The sequence below is a fragment of the Microtus oregoni genome, unplaced genomic scaffold, assembly GCF_018167655.1.
Source record: "Microtus oregoni isolate MIOR12 unplaced genomic scaffold, Mior012 000029F_ref0000214, whole genome shotgun sequence".
Taxonomy (NCBI): domain Eukaryota; kingdom Metazoa; phylum Chordata; class Mammalia; order Rodentia; family Cricetidae; genus Microtus; species Microtus oregoni.
Genome location: NW_024543088.1, coordinates 9,357,902 through 9,381,776, shown reverse-complemented (window position 1 = coordinate 9,381,776; position 23,875 = coordinate 9,357,902). Strand labels below are relative to the sequence as shown.

General features: G+C 46.2%; 1 protein-coding gene across 1 annotated transcript in view; it reads left to right on the top strand.

Annotated features, from left to right (window-relative positions):
• Flt3 (fms related receptor tyrosine kinase 3) overlaps positions 1 to 19,199 on the top strand; it is a 96,106-nt gene extending 76,907 nt beyond the window's left edge. The window contains exons 16-24 of the mRNA XM_041678151.1: positions 507 to 617; positions 1,492 to 1,645; positions 2,955 to 3,037; positions 5,214 to 5,341; positions 10,348 to 10,470; positions 14,080 to 14,191; positions 14,528 to 14,627; positions 16,978 to 17,083; positions 18,766 to 19,199. Of these exons, the coding sequence (XP_041534085.1) occupies positions 507 to 617; positions 1,492 to 1,645; positions 2,955 to 3,037; positions 5,214 to 5,341; positions 10,348 to 10,470; positions 14,080 to 14,191; positions 14,528 to 14,627; positions 16,978 to 17,083; positions 18,766 to 18,873 (1,025 nt within the window). The 3' untranslated portion in view covers positions 18,874 to 19,199. The remainder of the gene's footprint in view (positions 1 to 506; positions 618 to 1,491; positions 1,646 to 2,954; positions 3,038 to 5,213; positions 5,342 to 10,347; positions 10,471 to 14,079; positions 14,192 to 14,527; positions 14,628 to 16,977; positions 17,084 to 18,765) is intronic.
• The last annotated feature ends 4,676 nt before the right edge of the window (positions 19,200 to 23,875 follow it).

Sequence of the window (23,875 nt, the reverse complement as noted above, 5' to 3'; positions counted from 1 at the left end):
CCTGTCAATGTAAAATAACCACCCGGCAGCATCTTCCACAAGGAAAGTCATGTTGTCTGCCTGTTTTGAGAGCTGGGGTGGGGGGTGGGGTGTTATTTTTGTTGGTTGGGGAAAATCTAGTCGAAACATACATTCTTGCTGGACGTGGCAGTGCATACTTTGAGCCCAGCACTCAGGAGATAGAAATAGACAGGCCTTGGTAGATTAGGCTTCGAGGCCAACCTTGAAGTTCAAGGCCAGCCAGGGCTAATAGTGAGACCCTGTCTCAAGAAAGGTCTAAGAAAAGGATATATTCATATAATCAACGTTTATAACTCATGTCTTTAGAATTCTGCCTTAAAACATAGGACATTGTTATCAGAAATCACGTGTTATTTCTGTGTCCGCTTTTCCCTCGCAGTTTTGAATTTATATAAGCTGTGATCTGAATTGGGGGAATTCTTGATTTGTAAAGCAACATGCAGATAGTGGAGAGGTCAACCTTGTCTCTGCTCCCCTGTTAACAGAAAAAGCCGACAGCTGTGAAAGAGAGGCCCTCATGTCAGAGCTCAAAATGATGACGCAGCTGGGGCACCATGACAACATTGTCAACCTGCTGGGCGCGTGCACGCTGTCAGGTACCGTTTGCAGAGAGAGCAGCGCCTGTTCAGCTACCGCTGCTGGAGGCAGGAGGCCTGTGTTCTCCCCTCCCTCCCTCCCTCCCTCCTTTCCTCCCTCCCTCCCTGTCTGTCCGCCTATCTTCGACAGGATTTTTCTGTGTAACTGCCCTGGCTGGCCTGGGACTAGCCCTGTAGACTATGCTGGCCTCCAGCTCAGAGCTCCAGCTGCTGGGATTGATGACACATGCTGCCACCACCCAGACTGTCCCCATTTCCACTCTTTCCTCAGCCCGAGTTCAAGCAGAATTAGCCGTTGGCCACTCCACAGAGCACAAGTCCCTCTTTTTCACCTACTCTATCACAGAATCCTGCCCTCCTGAAAAACAGCCTCCACCCTGCACGTTCACGGCATGGTATCTGAGCTCCTCCCTAAGCTGTGAGGATGGCCTAAACGCAGTAGTGAAATTAGATTCAGAGCTCACCACACCACCTGTCAGAGCTGGTGAGGGCATATGTTCAGAGCTCAAGAGAAACGGCTATAAGACACAGATGCTCGAGCATAAAACTGAGATTGAATGTAAAAATCTATGATACAGGCTCATGAAAAGCCATTTCCAGACTGGGCATGGTGGTGCACCTGCAATCCCAGCACTTGAGAGGCAGAGGCAGGAGAATCTCTGTGGGTTCAAAGCCAGCCTGCTCTCCAAAGTAAGTTCCAGGACAGCCAAGGCTACTCAAAAAAACCAAACCAAGCCAAACCAAAACAAAAACAAAAGGAAATACTTTTCAGAAGGGGAGCCCTGTAAAGTCACAGGCTCTGTCACGCTGCATGGGCTTCTGAAAGGACGACCTGGGGTTTGTCTACCTGTAATGAAAATTGTATCTGTCACAGGGCCAGTGTACTTGATTTTCGAGTATTGTTGCTATGGTGACCTCCTCAACTATCTGAGAAGTAAAAGAGAAAAGTTTCACAGGACATGGACAGAGATTTTCAAGGAGCATAATTTCAGTTTTTACCCCACGTTCCAGTCACACTCAAATTCCAGGTAAGCAACACATGAAACTTTATGATTGCACACTCCAGGACAGATCCATACAATGACCCCTGCATGTGCACGCGCGCACACACACACACACACACACACACACACACTCACACACACACACACCCGGGCAAGTGCTGATAGGCGCTGTGACCTCAGGCGGTCACAATCTGTGCTCTGGACTTCTGCCCGCCCTTTTATCTCTTTTACTTAGTAAAGTCCCAGTTACCCACTGAAAACCATAGTCCAAAAGCACAACATAGAAATGTCCAGAAATAAGCAATCCTTAAGTTTCACGTGACTTTACAAACGTTTATTAGTAACCTTGTGCTGTTTTATCACTGGTTATTGCTGCTCACCTGCTACTATGCCTGATTTATTTGCTGATTTGTACTTTATGTATTTATTCTCTCTATGTGTGGGGAGGGTTTCAGGTGCTAGGGGTCAAATCCAGGGCGCAGTGCATGCTCAACACGTCCTCCCCCACCGAGCCTCATCCCCAGCCCGCCATGCGCCCAGAGAAACGACCCTGACACAGATGTGTGACCAGTAATTAGCACCTCTGCTTCAGTTTGGTCCCTGGGGTGTTAAATAACCTGGCAGTTTATTTGGACTATCTTTGTCCTGGAAGCATTAAGTCATTTCCAGCAGTAAGTTATAAATCGGGATGAATTCATCTCCTGGGAAAATTGAACCACCACTCGGTTGCGTCGATGCGACAAGCATCTCTCTGACGTGCTTGAGAAGAGACTCTGTTGCGGCTCTTTGTTTATTCCACAGAGGAAGGAAGCATGCTTTACAGAAGTCAGAAAGATGGTGCCGAGCTGTGCTGCACCTTCACAGCAGAACAAGCACGTGCTAAGCGCACACCAGGCTCTGACAGTATCCCCAGCACAGCAGAAACCCAGAGATCAGACAGACTTGTTTACAGAGATAGCAAAGCACTTCTTTTGTAAACCCCGTGTTGGGTGGACTTAGGGGAAACGGTTTGGGTTTAGCACCAGCCGGAAGCCTGCTCCTTTCTTTATAAATTTCAGGACATAGTAAATCGTTTAGTGCCCCCAATTTAAGTACCCAGCTTACAGTGTGACTGTGACTGAATGACCCCCTTATCCAGGTTGGCCCTGCAAACCCCAGCACACAACTGTTATTAATGTACACAGGGGACCGTTGACAAGCCGGCAGCATGCTTTCCACTGAAAAGCCCATTTGTAACTGGGATCCGTCCCTCTGATGAATTGTCCTTTTTCTAATAAAATGTCTGCTCAGAAGAACATTGTAAATAATGATGGAACAAATTTATTTTTAATAGTATGCCTGGTTCACGAGAAGTTCAGATACACCCAGCCGTGGATCATATCTCAGGGTTCAATGGGAATTCAATCCATTCTGAAGGTAATCATTTATTGTCATTGGTGGCACTTTGAAATGAACCTAAGAGTTCCATACAGCTTTTTAAAGTGTTTTTAAAAATTGCAGTGTATGTGTGTGCGCGTGTGCGTGCGTGTTGTGCTCACGCCCATGCCATGACACCCCTATGGAGGTCAGGACAGTTAGTGAGAGTTGGTGCTGGGGACAGAAGTCAAGCTCTCAGGCCTGGCGAAAGCTATCTCCCCAGAGCAGAAGCATTTTGTCTTTGCTAAGATAAGCAATAGGCTTTCCCAGTGTGTACTTTCTTGGAAGGTCAAAAGCCAATAGTGGTGAACTTCCTGTCCAGGGTCAACTAATAACGACCTAAAACTGCTTCATCTGTTGAGAATATTCTTTACTGAGTTGTAAGCTAATTAGAGCTACCTTGTGCCTCGTAAGACAGTGAGTTCCAGAATCAGAGTTTGGTTCTGCCTGTTTTACTCTCAGAACAATTGGCTCTGTACAAGTTATTTAGACATCCAGAATCTCCATCTTCTCACATTTTTTTTGTTTGTTTTTGTTTTTCGAGACAGAGTTTCTCTGTGGTTTTGGAGCCTGTCATGGAACTAGCTCTTGTAGACCAGGCTGGTCTCGAACTCACAGAGATCCACCTGCCTCTGCCTCCCGAGTGCTGGGATTAAAGGCGTGCGCCACCACCGCCCGGCTCCATCTTCTCACTTTTATGATTGTCTAATAGTCCTTTCCTCATAGGACTGTTGGAAGGGTTAAACAGAAGGACGTGACATACAAAACACAGTTCATGAAATATGGTAGACAGTCTACTGACTGGTCTTCGACTTCTTCCAACCTGATAGATTTACCTAGTGTAAAGGGAAGGAGGGATGAAGTAGGCGTTGCCTACATATATGTCTGTGTACTACCTCAGAGTGCAGTCCCCTCAGAGACCCAGAAGAAGGTGCTAGATCCTCTGGCCCTGGGGTTTTGAGCCACCATGTAGGTCCTGGGAACTGGACCCAGGTCCTCTGGAGGAGCAGCCAGTGCTCTTGAACCACTACTGATCCAATCTTCCTATCCCAGGAAGGATTCATAATTAATATTCATTGTCTTAGCTCAGATTGCTTTAACAGATTACTGAAGGTTGGGTATTATTTCTCATGAGAGACAGGGAGAGAGCAACTTATGGGAATCCATTCTCTACTTTAACTTTGTGCTTTCCAGGGATCGAACTCAGGTCCTCAGCCTTCATGGAAATACCTTTGCCTGATGAACCATCTCGCCCATCCTCTCCTTTCTTTTTCATAGACTCTGATCCCATTCTCACAAACAGACCACTATATAAAGACCCCATTTCTGATCCTCTCAGTTGAGAGTTACGATTTTTGAAATTTATTTGTTTTTATTTTATGAGTGTTTTCCTTCATATATGTCTGTGCAGCATGCATATGCCTGGTACCCGTGGAGGTACCAGAAGAGGACATCACCTTCACTGGAACTAGAGTTACAGATGCTTGTGAGCCACCATTGGGTGCTGGGAACCAAACCTAGGTTCTCTGCAGAGAAGCTAGTGCTTTTAACCATGGAACCATCTCTCCATCCCCTTGGGAGCTGAACAGTGCCTCCATTCAGAAAACAGAATGAGTGTTCAGATGGACTCAGAAAAGCCTGCGGAAAATGACAGAAAGAAGTCGAAGTGAAGAGTAGAACAGGAATGGTGGTGCATAGCTCTAACCCACACACTCAGGAGGCAGACAACAGGCATGCGCGGGTTCAAGGTCAGCCAGGGCTGCACAGCAAATTTCATTCAGGTCAGCCAGGTGATGCAGAGCTACAAGAACAGGCCCATCAATTCAGATATCTTCCCAGGACTGAGCCAGGAAGGATGAAAGGTAGCTGATGGCTTAGCATGGCTCCATTGGGGTCACCTCTTGTGTAAAAATTGAGGCAGAGGCAATTCCATCCTCTTGCCCAGGAACCTGTCCTTTTGGTGAGATTTGGCAGCTACTTTTGATTTCCAAATGTCAAGCAATCCTTTCTCTTCGTACACTGGACCTTTTGTGTGGGTGACGCCGTTTGATTTGGTCTCTTGAGCCTAGTGCAGGAGGGTGGATCAAGCTGCCTGTCACCTTAGCTACGTCTCACAGAGGTCTGAGAAGGCCGAACTAGTGTTTGGGGAAAAGTGAAGAGTGGCTATATTTTACAGATGAGATTGAGTATGAAAACCAAAAGAGGCTGGAAGAAGAAGAAGATTTGAATGTGCTGACATTTGAAGACCTTCTTTGCTTTGCGTATCAAGTGGCCAAAGGCATGGAATTCCTGGAGTTTAAGTCGGTGAGTGTCTTTTAAAGAGAATACTAACAAAGTAGAAAAAGAGAACGATAGAAAAAGGCCGCGTGTGCATGCAGCTATGATAAAGAAATGTGCTTCTGTTTGCTCCTTGTTCATTTTCACATCCCTCCCTTCATATCTGTCCTCCTGGCACTTTCCCAACTATGATGTAGTCTCTCCAGCATAAGGCTCAGGGTTCCTTGTTACAGCTGAAGTCCCGTGGACCTTTTGGGAAGCTCGTAGGAAGTTTGAAAAGCCCCACTGAAAGGAGCACAGTATCACCACCCTTCCTGCTGACCCAAGAATTCGGGATGTGCCCTGTACAGGCTGTCTGCATTCAGGGGATGAATGGAGGCCCAGAGTTGGCGAGTTCTGCCCCCCACAACCAGTTAACCTGTGTGTAGCCAAGGCTAGCCACAGCACTGTAGACCGTTTCTTTTCATCGTTGCTAGTTCCACATTCCCGAGGCCTACACCATGCTCCCCCCCCCCCCCGTGTTGCTTCATGTCCCTGCTTCTGCACCTGCTGTCCCCTGCCTTCTCACGTTGTAAGTCGCCAAAGCCATTCTCTCGCTCTTTCCTTACATCACTGTCTCCCTCGTAGTGACAGAGGGAGTTTCTCCGTCATACCAAAGCCTCAGGTCTTTATGTCTGCTGAGGTTCAGTGGTAATAAACAAATAAGCAGGTGGAAAGCTTTTTGCCTATGTGTGTGCTATGCAAAATATTGGCAAAGCAAAGAAGGGCCATGTCATTCTATCTTACAAAGTTTTTCCATAGGGATCGATGTATGTAGTTCAGAGAGATAGTGTCAGGGACCATGAGAGTTATAGCAAGTGACAACTAGTGTTCAGATGTCAACCCACCAGAGGCATGATTCTCTGATGGATGTTAATCCTGTCCTGGCAAAGCCTGCCGAGCCATCAACTCTGGAAACCATTGCTCACTTTTGCTAAAGCAGCTTGGTGTTTCCCCAACACCTGCACTGCAGAGTGTAATCTCATGTGATGTGTATATGTAATCTCGTGATTGCATCTCCATCTTATGGGCACATCTATCTGTGGGTGGTCAGGAAGATGACTTTTTATTTGATTGTATAATTTTGATATATAGAACATATATTAGGACATCCTTCATAAGTGGATCTATTTGTCCTAGGGAGGACTGTGGAGAGTTAAAAGCCTACCTTGTTCTTTTGCTTAGACTAACTGCACACAATTAGCTCACTTCCACCTCATAGCAAGTTCAAACTAGACTAAAGGATTTTTTGTAAGTAGATCGTAAGTTTAAAACCTTACAGCTATGCACAAGGTCAGAGCCGCAGATGTCCAACCAAGCACCCTAAGAAAACCATGCCAATTCTTTGCTTGCCAAGCATGTTAACAATAGACCTACGTCTCAAAGTTTGTCACTGGGCGCTGTGACCACCCCCCCCACATCTGGTGACCGTTTTTCTCCTGAAGCCTGAAACCCTTTTAATTGCCATAGCAATGGCTCAACTCCTTATCGTTTACCTTAGGAGTGTGCTTTTGGCCAATGAGAGGTAACTTTTAAAATTTCTTTGTCGCTTCAAGGAGAAAGAGAGATTTTAGGGGAGAGAGAAGCAGCCGGGGGGAATTAGAAGTAGGGCAGGAGAATCAGAGTGGAAGCAGAGCAACAGAGAGACTGATTCAGAAAAGCCCAGAGTGAGAGATTCATTTTGCCCTCAGACATTCCTCTTTCCCTTGTTGTAGCTTCCTCTCTGAACCCTGAGAGGGCATTGAGCTAGCCCCCGAAAGGCTCTCATTAGGATGGTATATTAATTAAGGTTCTCTAAAGGGACAGAACTGACAGAATAAAAAGCTACACACACAGACACACACACACACACACACACACACACAGGGATTTATCGGAGTAGCTTCCAGGCAGCGGTCTCAATGTTCAACAGTGGCTATCTCTCAGTGGAAAGAGCAAGAATCTGGTAGTTGTTCAGGACCCAAGACTAGATGTCTCAGCTGTCCCAGTCTGGTGCTGGAGTCTCAGGGAAGTCCTGGAGAGTTGCTACCTTCAGTGGGTGCTGGATCCTGAAGAAGTTGGTTCTAACCCCAGTGAAGGAATACCTCAGCAGCAGGGCAGATGAACTTGCCAGCAAGAGTGAGGGCAAGCAGGCAAAAAGCAAAAACTTCCTTCTTCAAATCCTTTATGGGGGCTGCCAGCAGAAGGTGTGGCCCAGATGTTAGGTGGCTCTTCTGGCCTCAAATAATCCAATCAAGAAAGCCTCTCACAGACTTGACCAGCTTCTGGGTCTTAGTTGATTCCAGATGTAGTCAAGCTGACAGTCACCTGTGAATCATCACAGAGAGTAAATGGTTTTATGGGAAATGAATGCCCTGAAGAAGAAACCGTGGGGGCTGAAGGTGTAGCTTGGTGGTTGAGCACTTGTATAGAAATGGAAGAGACCCTGAGCTCAACCCTCAATAAAGTGGATTCCCCTTTCCTGGAGCTTCCTGCCCCCTTTATTGATAGTTCAGAGGGCATCTGCCATGGCCCATTGTGCTAGCTGTAAAGCTAACATGGTCCTCTCCTCCTGTGGTCCCACTTGAGACTCTCAACTTCAAGATGGTGCAAGAGCCATAGATTCAATGGGACCAGTCCTCAGAATTTTGGATTTATGCTTTCGCTGGGCTAGTGTGCACAGTCCAGCCCTCTCTCGTGATGCTAAGCAGTGGCAGAGACTGTGGTCAACCCTTGTGATCATGAGGGGAATCAATAGTACCCCATGCTGCTGAGCTACAATGGCCAATGGCACATTTTGTCCATGTTCTCTACTCTCAGTGGGTCTGTGGAAAGTAAGTTGAAGAGAAGCTGTACTGGGTCAAGGGCACGGGCTTCCTTTTTCTATTTCCTCTTAGGCACATCCTAGCATGATTCTTTGAAGAAAGCCCAATTTTTAGACCCATTTGTCTTCACCGCAGGACGTCCCCTCCAAGTTGTGCCGAGCATGGCGACCCCGTCATACATTGGTGTGAGTCTGTGCTAACAACTGTGCTGGAGCAGAGACACAGTGAGGGTGGGACTTCTGCTCCCACAGATTTTACGTTGAGAGAGGAAGCCTAAGCATACATACCCATCAGATCAGTCTCCTGTGATAAATTTTGTCACAGAAGTAAACCTAACTACTACATGATTGACAGACCTGGCCAGTGATGGAAGGGAAAGAAAAGGCTGCAGGTGAGGGCTCACGTAGCTTCTGGGGCAGGTTTTGAACAGAACAGCAGCAGGGAACATGGGACATTAGGGAGTGTGGCTCTGCAAGGAGACCTTTGGATAAAGGAAATTACTTAGATCGGGAAGGTTGTGGTGGGGGACAGCCCAGGGAAGGAAGCTCTCGGCACGCCTATCTGAAGGACAAAAGGAGCCTCTGGGTTGAGCTGAGACTCGAGTGGTGGCAGTTGCATCCCTAGGTTGAATGGAAGGAACTACCTAGATGGGGGATGTGGAGGCACGGAAGAGAGTGGACCAAAGAGCTGTGGTGGAGCAAGGAATAGGAGCAGGAGAGAGAGCAAGAGAGCCTCAGTGGAATTCAGAGGGAAGGACAGAGGATGACCAGGCAGGGCAGGCATCTTGCTGGACATCATGGGCCTTTCCCAGAGCAGCTGTGGACAAATGGATAGGGCAGGTAGCTGGGGGTGGGACATGTTGGGGAAAGGGACCATCCGCAAGTAATTGCCACGTGAAAAAAACAAACAAACAAAAAACTGTCTTGGAGAAGGTGAGCAGGAGGGGTGAAGGCACAGACATTTTCATTTGTAGAGGTTTTGTCCAAAACGGTTGAAGGGAGCACACTGGACCCCTGTGGGTGCCATATTTTCTCTAGCATCCTCTTTCAAAGAGTTCATTCCTCTTCAGAGACCTGTAATTCTGTTTTCACAATAGTAGTGTGTGTGTGTGTGTGTATGTGTGTGTGTGCATGCACATGAGAGTAGTATCTGTGAAGGCCAGAGAGGGTGTCAGATCTCCCTGGAGCTGGAGTTATAGATGGCTGTGAACTGTCTGATGTGGGTGCTGGGAACTGAATTCAGGTCCTCTGCAAGAGTGGCACATGCTCTTAACCTCTGAGCCCTCTCTCCAGTCCTCCCCTTTCAAAACTAATTTTTATTTAGCGTGTGCATGCATGTGAGTGAGTGTGTGTGTGTGTGTGTGTGTGAATGTGGGTGCACACATGCCACAGTGTCGTATAGAAGTCAGAGGACAACTTTCTTTCTTTCTTTTTTTTTTTTTTTTTTTTTGGTTTTTTTGAGACAGGGTTTCTCTGTGGCTTTGGAACCTGTCCTGGAACTAGCTCTGTAGACCAGGCTGGTCTCAAACTCCCAGAGATCGCCTGCCTCTGCCTCCCGAGTGCTGGGATTAAAGGCGTGCGCCACCATCACCGGCCAGAGGACAACTTTGGGAATTAATTCTCTCCTTTCACTGTGGGACCCAGGGATCGAGCTCAGGTCCTAAGGTTTACATGGCAAATGCTTTTTTCTATTGAACCATCATCCCTTGGTCCCCTAAACTCATTTCTTCTAAATATTTTCTTTGATATTAGTGTGTTCACTTATTTATTTAGAAACAAGACCTCTCTATGTAGCCCAGGCTGGCCTCATCCTTGGAAATCCTCCTGCGTCAGCCTCCTGCTACCAGGGCCTGCCAAATATTACACAGTTTTATTCCTAAAGCCATTTCTTTATCCAGAAGAGACTGCTCTTCACACTCACACACAGGAAGACAGCTGCTAGAAGCTTCTTTGGGGCTCACTGAAGGTACCTTTTGGCACTGCTTTTGCTTATAGCTCCAAGAATGCCCTGTAGAGACTCAAAGGACTGCAGCTGAGGTACCCGAGGAATCAGCCGTGTGTTCTCAGGGTGTGTGACAACCGCAGCCCCCGCCACTGTCCTCTGTGACTACTGTGAACCTGAACCTTGACGAGACATCCGTCTCTGAAGGCATCCATCACAGCCATTGTCATTCTGACCTCTTTCTTCTAGTGCGTTCACAGAGACCTGGCAGCCAGGAATGTGCTGGTCACCCACGGGAAGGTGGTGAAGATCTGTGACTTTGGACTGGCCCGAGACATCCTAAGCGACTCCAGCTACGTCGTCAGGGGCAATGTGAGCCGTTTGCTTTTGTCACGCGTACAGGAAACATCTGCACTCGCTGCAATGAGCTTTTGATTTATGGCAGCACAGAGGAAGAAAATCCTCCCAGGGCTTTACTTATTTAGGCTGAAAGGTTGCTCTATGTTTAATACAAGTTGAGCAACAGAGCCACATGTCTCTTCCTGGGGCTGGCTACTTAGAACAGATCCACTAGGGTTTGGCTTGTGGTCTTCTTGTAAAAAAAAAAAAACAGCAACCCAAACTGCCCTTCCTTAGACCTGTTTGAATTTCCTTAGCTACAAAGGCTGTTGAGTTATGTTTCTGATCATGTTCAGCAGGCTTTTTCTTTTCAGAACAGGAACACACAGATGTTAACTCTAAAATTTAAGGACGCTGTAGTTAACTATTAATATTTGTTGTTCTGTTACTATTATATTAATTCAGGAAGATCTAAAACATGACTGAATTTGCTTGTTAAAAAAGAAAGAGATGGCTCAGTGGTTAAGAGCATTGCCTGCTCTTTCAAAGGTCCTGAGTTCAATTTCTGGCAACCACATGGTGGCTCACAACCATCTGTAATGAGGTCTGGTGCCCTCTTCTGGCCTGCAGACATACACACGGATAAAATATTGTATTCATAATAAATAAATAAATATAAATAAATAAATCTTTTAAAAAAAAGAAAGAGATGCTGGGCACACACCTTTAATCCCAACACTTGGGAGGCAGAGGCAGGTGGATCTCCAGGAAGTTTGAGGCCAGCCTGGCCAACAGAGTGAGTTCCAGGACAGCCAAGGCTACACAGAGAAGCCCTGTCTTGAAAAACAAAACACAAAGAAAGAAAAAGAAAAGATAAAGGAAGAAAGATAGGGGACTAGTGTGATGGCTCAATGGTTGAGAACAACACTGCTCTTTCATTGGACCCAAGTTTGCCAGCACGCGTGTCAGGAAACTCACAACCATTTATATAACTCTACCTTCAGGGAAACCGAAGCCTCTGGCCTCCTCCGGTGACTACACTCAGCCACATAGTCACACAGAACTTAAAATAAATTTAAAGTGTGATGAAGGAAAATAAGTGTTTAAGAAGGGAAGAAAAAGGTAGATAGATGATAGATGGATAGGTAGGTAGATGATAGATGATAGAAGGATGGATAGATAGATGGATGGATAGATAGATAGATGATAGATAATAGAGTAGTAGGTAGATATGTAAACGATTATATATATATATATATATATATATATATATATATATATGGAGAGAGAGAAAGAGGAGGAGGAGGAGGTGGCTTAGCAGCTAAAAGCACTTGCAGCCAAGCCTGAGGACCCGAGTTCTGGCTCCCAGACCCACATGGTGGAAAATCCAGAATCCTGTAAGTTGACCTCTGACTTTCACGGGTGTGTTGCAGCGTGCCCCAATGCCCACACACGTGCATTTGAATAAATTAAAACATAATTCAAACATTTTTTTTAATATTTATTTATTTATTTATTATATACAATATTCTGGTGCCGGAAGAGGGCACCAGACCTCTTTACAGATGGTTGTGAGCCACCATGTGGTTGCTGGGAATTGAACTCAGGACCTCTGGAAGAACAGTCAGTGCTCTTAACCACTGAGCCATCTCTCCAGCCCTAATTCAAACATTTTTGAGACAGTTTCTCTGTGTATCCCTCTCTGTCCTGGAACTTGCTCTGTAAATCAGGCTGGCTTCAAATTCAGAGATCCGCCTACCTCTGCCTCCCGGGTGCTAGGATTAAAGGCGTGTGCCACCACTGCCTGGCACGATTTAAAAAAAAATAACTTATTTAAATTCATTTTTTGTGCATTGGTGTGAGGGTTTCAGATCCTTGGAACTGTGTTACAGACAGTTGTGAGCTGCCATGTTGTTGCTGGAAATTGAACCCGGGTCCTGTGGAAGAACAGCCAGTGCTCTTAATCACCTAGCCATCTCTCCAGCCCCATGGCATATTTTTAAAGATAGAAAGAATGAGGGGCTAGAGCGATGGGGGAGCAGTTAAGAGCACTGACTGCTCTTGCAGAGGTCCCGAGTTCTGGTCCTTCACTAACGTGGTGACTCACAGCAGTCTGTAGCAGGATCTGATGCCCTCTTCTGGCAGAGAGTCATACATGCAGATAGAGCACTGAGATATAAAATAAATAAATTTCTTATTAAAGGATAGAAAGAATGAAAAGAGCAGTAAGGGGGTGAGGTGTCACTCCGGCATAGTGCTCTTGCCTGGCCGGTGTGAGGCTTTGGTTCTGAGCCTCAGAACGAGGAAGGAATCACACCTGGATTTAAAGCCCTCAGCTGCTTCTCCTTTGTTCATTTGGTGCTGGGGGTTTCTCTCAGGATTAGCATCCCTATTGTGAAACAACAGCTGCCAAAGCTGGCCCCGTTCCTCCTCGGTGCTCGGCTCTCCCAGGTGCTTTACAAACGTGCTTCGTTCCGGAAATTCCCACTCTGTGAAGAGGAAGTTGAGGCAGCGAGAAGCAGCCTGCCTGTGGTTTGCTCAGTGCGTGGCTCTGAGCACGTAGAGTCCGAGTCTGTGTCACCTACTGTAGAGGCATACCTCCTGGAGGATTCTGAATTTGCCCCCTAGGTTCCTGGAAATCAGTAGAATCAGTGTCAATGCCCTTTACTAGGGGTAAATGCCCCAAAGCGTGAAAATGCTCTCATCTCAGATGGCTTAAAATGGGTCCCCCGAGATTAGAGCGGCAGTGACTGTTCTGTGTGGCTGTGCGGTTTCCACCCCACCACCGGGTTCGCATGTGGGAAGGTGAATTCCATTCAGAACCTTCTACTGTTGAGTCCGGTGACCCAGGCTGGCCAACTCGTTTCATTCCGCGACTCCATTTGCATAGGATTTAAAAGAGGGTCTCTTTCTGGGAGTCTGCTGTGGCCTGGTTGATTATATGTATCTTAAGGGTTCCTGACACCAAATCAGAACAAAACCCTGTGCCCAGTCACTGTCTCGATTCACATCAAAGGCTGCACAGACCAAGGCACGTCCCCCTTTCATGCTGCTGGAAGTTACTCAAGCCACAGAGGACAACCTAATGCTATTTCTAGATGTGACGACTTCAGTCCCTTGCCAGATTCTCAGGGATGACGCTTGCACCCAGTTCTGAGAAACGATCTGGTAAAGGATTCTGCTCATTGACTTAAACTTGCTTCCCTCCCAGCAAAGGATGAGTTCTTCCTTAAAGGAGAGGCTTGCCAATTCCAAGCAGAAGCCTCTGCTCGAGATGACTTTTAAAGAAGTGTATTTTGTTAGGCATGGTGGCATATCAAATATTTGCATTACAATTCATAACAGTAGCAGAATTACACTTATGAAGTAGCAATGAAATAATTTTGTGGTTGGGGTCACCACAACATTGAGGAACTGTATGAAAGGGTTGCAGCATTAGGAAGGTTGAGAACCAACCGCTAGAACTTCAGCTCCAGGGGACCAGACGCCCCCTTCTGGCCTCCTCTAGCACTGCATGCACATGGTGCACTTAACATCTATGCAGATAAGCACCCGTATACATAAAGGTAAAAACAAAAGCTTTAAAATCCTTGAGTCTGCGCATGGGCACTTTTTTACCATTCTCTCTTGTATTTGGTGCAGGCACGGTTACCTGTAAAGTGGATGGCTCCTGAGAGCTTATTTGAAGGAATCTACACAATCAAGAGTGATGTCTGGTCCTATGGAATTCTTCTCTGGGAGATCTTCTCACTGGGTATGTGTGCACTTGGCAGGTCTCCCCAGGCTCTGGCTTTGTGTCTCCCATTCCTCCTGCACCTCTCCTCCACCATCTGTCTTCCAAGTCAGAGGGCGGGTGGAACACCACCGGGTGGCTCCCACGGCTTCTGGTCGGTCCAGTTTCTGTTGCCACAGTATGTTAGTGGCTGACATGCTGAGATCTGCCTTAACTATTCCGGGTCCACTTGAAACCCTCAGTCCAGGTGGGTCGGCCACTGGGGAGTTCTCTTTGCCTGTTTGTCAACAGAATTATAAACAAAACAAACAACAAACCCGTGTTTGTGTGACCCCGCTGAACTTGTGTTTTTCTCAGGTGTTAACCCTTATCCTGGCATTCCCGTCGATGCTAACTTCTATAAAATGATTCAGAGTGGATTTAAAATGGACCAGCCATTCTATGCTACAGAAGATATGTAAGTACAATCAGACTTGGGGTTGACAGCAGGCATTTACCATGCACTCTAAATCTTCAAATGCATGACAAAAAAAAAAAATCCATTGCTTTTTTTGTTTGTTGTTTCTGGTTTTTCAAGGTGGTTTCTCTGTCCTGGAACTCACTCTGTAGTCCAGGTTGGTTCTGAACTCGGAGATCGCCTGCCTCTGCCTCCTGAGTGTTAGGATTAAAGTCCTATACTACCACGCCCAACTAAAAATCACTTTCCTATTATATTGCTTAGGTCTCTTTTTATTCTTTTAAGATTTATTTATTTATGTATCTGGGTGTTTTGTCTGCATGTACATCAACACATCAGAAGAGGGCAGCTGTAGATGGTTGTGAGCCATGTGGGGGATGGGAACTGAACCCAGAACCTCTGGAAGAGCAGTCAATGCTCTTAACCGCTAAACTATCTCTCCAGATCATGGCACTTATCTTTAATCCCAGTGTAGATGAACTTGCCTTTTTAGGCCACCAGCTCACAAAAAATGACACGGAGATTTATCCTTAATTATAAAGCTCAGCCTTAGCTTAGGCTTACTCCTAACTAGCTCTTGTAACTTAAATTAGCCCGTATATTTTCTTTTCTTTCTTTCTTTCTTTTTTTTTGTTTTTTGTTTGTTTGTTTGTTTGTTTTTTCAAAAGACAGGGTTTCTCTTTAGCTTTGGTGACCTAAAACTAGCTCTTGTAGACCAGGCTGGCCTCAAACTCACAGAGATCTGCCTGCCTCTGCCTCCCAAGTGCTGTGATTAAAGGCGTGTGCCACCACCGCTGATTAACCTACATTCTTTTAACCTACATTCTTTTTTCCCTCCAAAGATTTATTTATTTATTTATTAAGTATATAATGGTTTGCCTGCCTGTGGGCCAGAAGAGGGAATCAGATCTCATTATAGATGGTTGTGAGCCACCATGTGTTTGCTGGTAATTGAACTCAAGACCTTTGGAAGAGCAAGCAGTGCTCTTAACCTCTGAGCCATCTCCCCAGTCCTTAACCTACATTCTTACGTGGCTCTGTTCCCTTTATTCTGCACTGCCCATCCAGTTTCCTCTCCATCTGCCTGGAGGCTCTCTCTGTCCAGAAGTCCCTGCTATGCCTCCTGCCTAGCTATTGGCCATTAACTTTTTATTAAACCAATCACAATGGCACATTTTCACACAGTGTAAAGGAATATTCTACAACATTTCCCCCTTTTGTATAAATAAAAAAGAAAAGTTTTAACTCTAACATAATAAAACTATAAACAATAAGAACCATTATCAGGTAAGAATTACATTCACAATGTTCAGTCCATTCTCATTTGGAAAATTTAGAGAAAATGCCCCATTATCTATCCTCTTAGTCCACAGTTTTATACCTAAACCATTTTTCGTCATAACTTTTATTGCCATCCTAAAAATATCTTTTTAGAACTTAAAACATCTTTTAGATAAAAAACTTTTTTTTTTATGTTTCTCAACCTTTTAAATTTTACAACTCTTATGTAAGTTTTTTTTTCTGAATTTGGTAACAAGGAAAACTATAAAACTATAGCTATCTAATCTTCAATTCCCATCAGAGACCCAAGAAGGATAAAATATTACTTGAGTAAACAGGAAGTACAGAGAAAGCAATTTCCAAAGCTATAGAAATGACAGAGACATCTGACTGCCTGGACTCACCCCAGGATTTCTCTGCAATGGCACATCTTTACAAAGTGTAAAGGAATATTCCACAACACCCCAGGATGCGGGAGGCAGAGGCAGGTGGATCTCTGTGATTTGAAGTCAGCCAGATTCATATAGAAAGTTCAAGGACATCCAGAGCTATGTTGTGAGACCCTGTCTTGAAAAAAAAAACAAAACAAAACAGTCAACCTATAAACAATTTTAAGAGAGAGAGGAGGAGGAGGAAAATGAAGCAGGAATGGCAAGGGATCACTTGCCTATAATCCCAGCACTCCGGAGATGAGGCATGAGGCAGTAGACCGTAAACAAACAAGCAAGACAAGCAGAGAAAAACTTCATCTTTCACTTCAGTTAACTTTGCTGTCCTAGGGGGCAGTACTCTGGGGCTTAATTCCTTTGTTTGAAACACCTGCGGGTTTGACTCCGCCTCACGCAGCGTCCAATGCTGGCTTAGTTTGAAGGTTTGACTCCGCCTCTTGCATCGTCTGGTGCTGAGGTGCTACAAATTCTGATACTTGGTTTCCGCAAAGCCAGGGCGTCTTGCACAAGCTGTCCCACGCTGCGGACCGGACGCTGCCCCTGCGTGTGGACTACGGATGACAGTTCGTTTGAGTCCATTCACCCCTTCTCAATGCGGCCTTTGCTGTCTTGCTTCACAGATACTTTGTAATGCAATCCTGCTGGGCTTTTGATTCAAGGAAGCGGCCATCCTTCCCTCATCTGACTTCGTTTTGGGGCTGTCAGCTGGCAGAAGCAGAGGAAGCGGTATGTAGAGACGCGGGCTTGATGATAGCCATCCCCAAGAAGGAGGTGTGTGAAAGAAAGCGTGGGCACCGTCTCCTCGGATCCAGTTGTGGCAGGCAGTCTTTCTCACCTCAGTTTTCCGTTTATCCCGATTACTCTTTCACAGCTGTGTGGAGGAAGACCTACTTCTTTTGTTCCTTTGTTTTTGTTTTTGGCGAGACAGAGTTTGTCTGTGTAACAGCCCTGGCTGTCCTGGAACTCACTCTGTAGAGCAGGCTGGCCTCAAAGTCAGAGATCCTCCTGCCTCTGCCTCCTGAGTGCTGGGATTAAAAGCATCTGCCACCACCACAGTCCGGCTAAGACCTGTTTCTTAATATGGTTGTGGGGGAGGGGACGACCACACGGGACTGGGGGGAGGAGGGGGAGACACAACCACTGTGATTTCATCCAACTGGCTCTTAGTTTAAAGTTCTTAGGAATCAGGTGTCGTGGTACATGCTTCTAATCCCAGCACTCAGGCAGGAAGCAGAGGCAGGTGGATCTCTGTGAGTTCAAGGACAGCCGAGGCTGCACAGAGAAACCCTGTCTCGGGGATGTGGGAGCTCTTAAGGGTCCAGTGCCAAGTACTAGACTGCTAAATGAAACCCAATTGCTCCAAAAGCCACTGGCCTTCTCTAACTCAACATGAAGCATGAACATGGGCTCCTCCCAGCTGGGTCAGGGTGGCTGTGGGAGCTGGGGAGGGCTCTGACCCGATGCTGTGAGGCCCCATTCCAGCTCTACTGCCTACTCCTCACTGATGATGGTGAGACCCTTCTGTGGCCTCAGTGTTCCCATCTGTAAAATGGCTTGCAAAGCCAGCTGATCCTCTAGCAACAGGATCTTGGGGTTTCCTCACTAACTCCTCCTCCTTGGCACTGCCAGCCATGGAGAGAGCTGTTCCAGTTGTGAGCCAAGGATGGGGCCTTGAACTCTCAAAGCCCAGGTTCAGATCCTGCCTCCACCACTTCCATTTCGTGTAGTGTTTACTACTTGACACTTTAATGTGGACACCTTGTGGGATCAGGATTATAGTTCTATAAAGCATCTGCCCCTTTCCTACTTTTCATTAAAATGAGTGGCTGTTATTTAAGAAAATAAAAATATAAAGCTGGTGGGAGGTGCTAGAGAGACAGTTCAGGGGTCAAGAACACTTGTTGCTTGTACAGAGGACCAGGGTTCCCTTCCTAGTACCTACGTTGTGGCTCACAATCACCTATAACTCCAGTTCCAGGGATCCGACACCCTCTTCTGGCCTCTGCAGGCCCGGTACTCATGTGGTGCACACACCAACAAGCAGGCACACGCTCATTGTGCTTAAATAAAAGTAAATAAAACTTTTAGAAGCTGAGACTATCCAAATTAATAATTTTGTTTTTTTAAGATTTATTTTTTTATTCATGTGTATTAGTGTATTTGGGGGACCCTCAAAAAACAGGAGAGAGTGTTGATTCCCCCGGAGCTGGAGTTATAGACAGTTGTGAGCCACCACGTGGGTGGTGGGAATTGAACTCAGGTCCTCTGCAAGAGCAGCCAGTGCTCTAAACCGCTGAGCCATCTCTCCAGCTCCTACATCCACAATTTTAAATGGTCTGTATAAAAGTGAGCATTAAGTCCTTTGCTTTCTGGCACACAGGTCACCTTTGCTCTCTTCCCTTTTCCAGATGTACCAGAACATGGGGGGCGACGTTCCAGAACATCCTTCCATCTATCAAAACAGGTGGTCTGTCAGCAGAGAGGAAGGCTCCAAGCCGCCGTCTCCACAGGCCTAGAGGAAGATTCATAGAGAAAGAAGTTAGTGAGGGGTCTTCGTCTCCCGCCACCCTAGACAGGCTGTAGATTACAGAGCCAAGACTAGCCTCGCCTCAGAGGAAGCGCCCTACAGGCTGCTGCTTTGCCGGACTTTTCTCTAGATGCTATCTGCCATTACTCTTGTTTCCAAAGTGACTTCTATGAAATCCACCCACCCCTCGCGTGGACAGGAAGAGCCAATAGTGAGATTTATTGGTGAGCCTGCCTATATTGGGAGGCCTTCCCAGGCTGTCTTGAGGGGGAAACCGTGTATCTAAAATATAGTATATTCTTGTAAATACATAAAACAAGACAAAATTTAAAAGAAACATTTTTGCTAAGGAGAAGCTAAATATGATTTTTTTAAAATCTATGTTTTAAACTAATATGTAACTTTTTCATCTGTTTAGTGATATATTTTATGGATGGAAATAAACTTTCTACTATAGAAATGGTGGTCTTTGAGCCTTTATTCAAACTGGTTAGGGGCGGCCCTAGCCGGAGCTCATGGCCTTCGGTGTGTGTTTTCATGTTTTTTTCCTGAGCAGGTGCATTCTGGGAGAGGCTTCCGTGTTGTGGCTTGTCTTTGCACTAATTATGTAGCTCGGGCTGGCCTCAAGCCTGGGATGCTGGGGTTAATAGCATGCATCCTCACGTCTGGCAGAAGGTCCACCTTTCATCAGACTATTAAAGGTACCCAAATCCAGCAGGCTCAGGACAGCTGTGGCCATATCCGTTCTGCTCTTTGTAACTCCCTTTTCTCCCCATTTGCTATTGATCTCTTGAAACTGAGCAACCTCCAACCCATGGGTTTAGACATTTGGCGTGCTTTGACCCCTAGCATTGCTGGATGCCACTAGGTTCTGTCTTTTAGATCTCGTTTCATCCTAAGACAGGACTTCATGTGTCCCAGGCTGGACTCGGATTTACTGTGTGACCGAGGATGACCTTGAACTTCTGAAGCTCTGTTTATTAAACACCTTGGGTTCCTCAAACCCACAAGCCCTTGAAGGCACCATTCCGTGTTCTGCTGTGGTGAATCTGACCCGGGACAGTTAGAATCCTTCAGAGTTTGTCATTTTGTGTCTGGCTTATTCCATGCAGCACAGTGTCCTCAAGACCTATCCATATGTCGAGATGTGTGGAAATTCTCTTCCCTTTTAGGGTTACATATTCTACTATGTGCACATAGCATGTTTTATTTGGCCATTGACCTGTCAACAGACCTTGGATTGCCTCAGTCTCTAGTTGATGTTAAAATTGCTGCTGAGGACATGAGTGCAGAAATACCTTTCTCATTTAAAAATTTATTTTATTTTGAGACAAGATGATGATAATGATGATGATGATGATGATGATTATTATTATTATTATTATTATTATTATTGGGGGTTTTTTTGAGACAGGGTTTCTCTGTGTCACAGCTCTGGTGATCTTGGAACTCCCTCTGCTCTGTAGACCAGGCTAGCTGACCTCAAACTTAGAGATTCACTTGTCTCTACCTCCCAAGTGCTGGGATTAAAGGTGTGCACCACCACCTCGCTGGGGCAAGGTTTTATTATGTACCCCAAATTGGCCTTGAACTCAGGATCCTCCTGCCTCAGCTTCCCAAGTGCCTGTCCCGCTTCTCCTCCACCCTGGCCTTCACACCTGGCTCTGAGAACCTAGCGTGGGACCCCAGACACTCTCAACTTCAAGGCACTGCTGAGGGTTTTGCTGGCTTTGCCTTCTCCCTGCATTAACCTACTGAAAGACCCCCACTCACTAAGCAGCAGTAATGCCATTTTGCAAGGCTTAAACTTTGGAGCAACGCAAGTAATTAGAGCAGGGAAGTTCGACTTGAAAGCAAGGGCGAGAAGCCAGGCGAGATATCTGCGGTCAGCCGGTCAGCCACCTGGCCCCAAGCGATAAGGAACCCGCAGCTGGCCTGCTCTAATGAGAACATCCCGTTTGCTTAGGGAAACGGGGGATGCCTATAGTCAGCACATGTGCCCAACTTAGAATGTCAGTAATTCACTCCCCCTATGAAAGATCCCAGCTTATCTGCTGTAACGTCATTTCACAAAGCTTTTGACGAACGACTGTAAGTGCAGAGTAAGGTCAGGGTCCCTGGCTGCAAAACAGGATCTTTATATCCATAGATTAGGACAGGACATCAATTAACAGGATGTCTGTTCCCATACATCTGTGCTGGGAGAGGAAAAACCCCCTGTGCCCCTGGCCCCATTCCAACTGACCACTAACAATGCGTTTGCTTCTGTAATCTGCTTCTGCTGCCCTCTTTCCTATAAAAAGACCTTCCCCCAGTCTGCAGGCGCGCTTGTCTCCCGAAAGACTAAGCCGCCCCAGGTACCTGTGTACTCAATAAAAGCCTCTTGCTGTTTGCATCCGGAGAGTGGTCTCGCTGTTCCTTGGGAGGGTCTCCCCGGTCTGAAAGACTGCCTACCACGGGGGTCTTTCATTTGGAGGTCCCACCGAGATCTGGAGACTCCTGTCCAGGGATCACCGACCCACCACCGGGAGGTAAGCTGGCCAGCGATTGTTTCCCCTGAATATCAGTGTTTCAGTGTATCCGTGTTTCGGTGTTCTGTGTTTGCGCTTGCGACTGACTCTGTACTAGTTGGCCGACTAGGTCTGTATCGGGCGGACGCGGGGGGAGCCGACGGGCTCACACTCCCGACCGCAGCCCTGGGAGACGTCTCAGGGGCATCTGGGGCTGGATGTGGTGCCTGGCCCATCGGTAACTCTGTGAATCCTTACCGAATAGGATTGTTTGGGGCGCCCCCACAGTCCGAAGGGTATGTGATTCTTCTGGGAGACGAGGAATCCGGATCCTCAGAGTCTCCATCTGAAATTTTGCTTTCGGCATTATGCCGAAACCGCGCCAGCGCATCTGTATTGTCTGTGTATTTTTGTGCTTAATATGTTCTTTGTTTTGTATATCTGTTTGTACTCGAGTCTAAATCTGGTACCATGGGGCAGTAAATAACCATCTCTTGGACCCTAACTCTAGGAAAATCCAAAAGAAATGCAGACAGTCTGCCCTTCCTTTACTTCTCTAGGCTCTGCTGCTGAACTGCCCTGCTTGCTGTCGCGAGGGGGGAGGGAACAGGACTGTGATCTCCTGAGGCACAGCCTGGAGCCAGGCCTAGGCGGGGCAACTGGCTCCAGCTCTGAGCAAACCTCTCAGCAGGACGCAGGGCGGGGCATGGCAGCAACCCTGGCCCGAGTCAGAGAAGGGGGCAGCCGTGGCCCCCCTGAAATCCCTGTGCTGAAAATGACGTCCTCCCTTGCTGACCTGAAGTCCACCAGCGCCGCACGGGAGGACTGGGGGAGGAGGGCTGCCTTAGACAGTCCAAGGTGTTCCCTCCCCCTACAGCCAATGCAAAGGCCTTCCCAGCTGCTACTGGCAGTGTGAGGGCTAAGAGGAACTGAGTGGACCAATCCTGACCTCACAAGTTCCCTGGAGGGAATGCCTCCTGGGGCCTCTGGAATCCCATTCAGAGAAAAGCTGCTAGATTGCTGTGAGTATAGAGATGGGATGTGGGAAGCTTGTGCTATACAACTAGGAGCTCACTGTGGACAGAGCTGAGGCTGAAGCCAGGTCCTGGGAGGATCCCCAGTGGGGTTCCCTGTGGAGAAGGCTTGTTTTCCTTAGAAAATAAGGTGCTAGAGACTGAATGGCAGCCCCCCATCTGCAAATGCCATGTAAAACCTTGTACTAAAGATCTGTGGCCCTTGCCCAGGGGAAATAGCTGGTGCTAGCGCCAGGGTCACAGAACTAAGCCTGGGAACCTGCAGTAGGCTATTTCTCTGGGGTCGGATACCCTATTAAAAAGCAAAGGTCCCCTAAAGAACCTGGACCTTTCCATTTTGGCAGTAGGGCAAGAGATTGCAAGTAAATTTCCCTGTGGCTGTTGATAAATGATAAGTGTGGATTCAGGAGTAGTAGCTAATGGAATAAGCTGACATCAAAAGGGCCTACCAGCCCTAATAACATCTGTCTTCTGGGGATGCTCTATACCAGTCATCATGTGCTGCATCCAGGTAAAAGCCTCTGGTTTAAAAATCGGGAAAATTAAATTAAGTCACTTTAAAATAATATGCTTGTGATAAAAAAAAAAAAAACTACTATGCAGTGTGTCTAGAAGAAAAGTAAATTCCCAGTTCTGTTTAGATGGATGCAGGACTACACTGTCTTCAAGAACTATTGCTGTAGAAGGCCTGGCACAGGGCCGGGGCCATATGAACAGCCCAGCTGAGCTTCTAAGCCAGCCCATGTTTAGATCTGAATTTAACACTTGTCTGCTCACAATGCTTGTGATAAGGTGGGGGCCCTGAGTTGCCCCACAAGACAAAGATCTGCTAAAGCCTCTCACCCCACTACAATGGCAAAGGGGGTGTTACTAAATGATGAGGTTGAGTTAAAATGGTCCTTTTGACTCTTTATAATGTTTATGGCTATTAAAAAAAAAAAACATGGCGAAGATTCTCATTTATTATTAATATAAAAAAGGCGCATTTTGAGTTGTTTTCAGATTCTGTCAATGATAATATAAAGGATGTCGCTAAGTTTTTAAGGTAATATGTTATCTAATTTTGAAAGTCCACCATGCTAATGTTCAAAGTAGCTGTAAGCATAAATTGTCAAATGATATTTTTAATCTTGGTCAGTTTTACAAGAATAAGATAAAACCTCAAAATTGTTTAATTTGCATTTCCCTGATGATTAAGGATGTTATATTTAAACAAATTTTAAATATCTTTCAGTCACTTCAAGTTCATTTGTTGAGAATTTACAGTTTTGGTCTGTGACGTAATTGTACTAATGAGGATTAAGTTCCTAAGTTCCTTATATGTCTCATGATACCTCCCCATTCTACAGGTTGATATTACGTTCTGTTGATTATATCCTTTGCTAAAATAAATTTTAAACTTTTTTCCTTCTATAAAAGGTTCAATATTGTTGGTTTTATGTTAAGG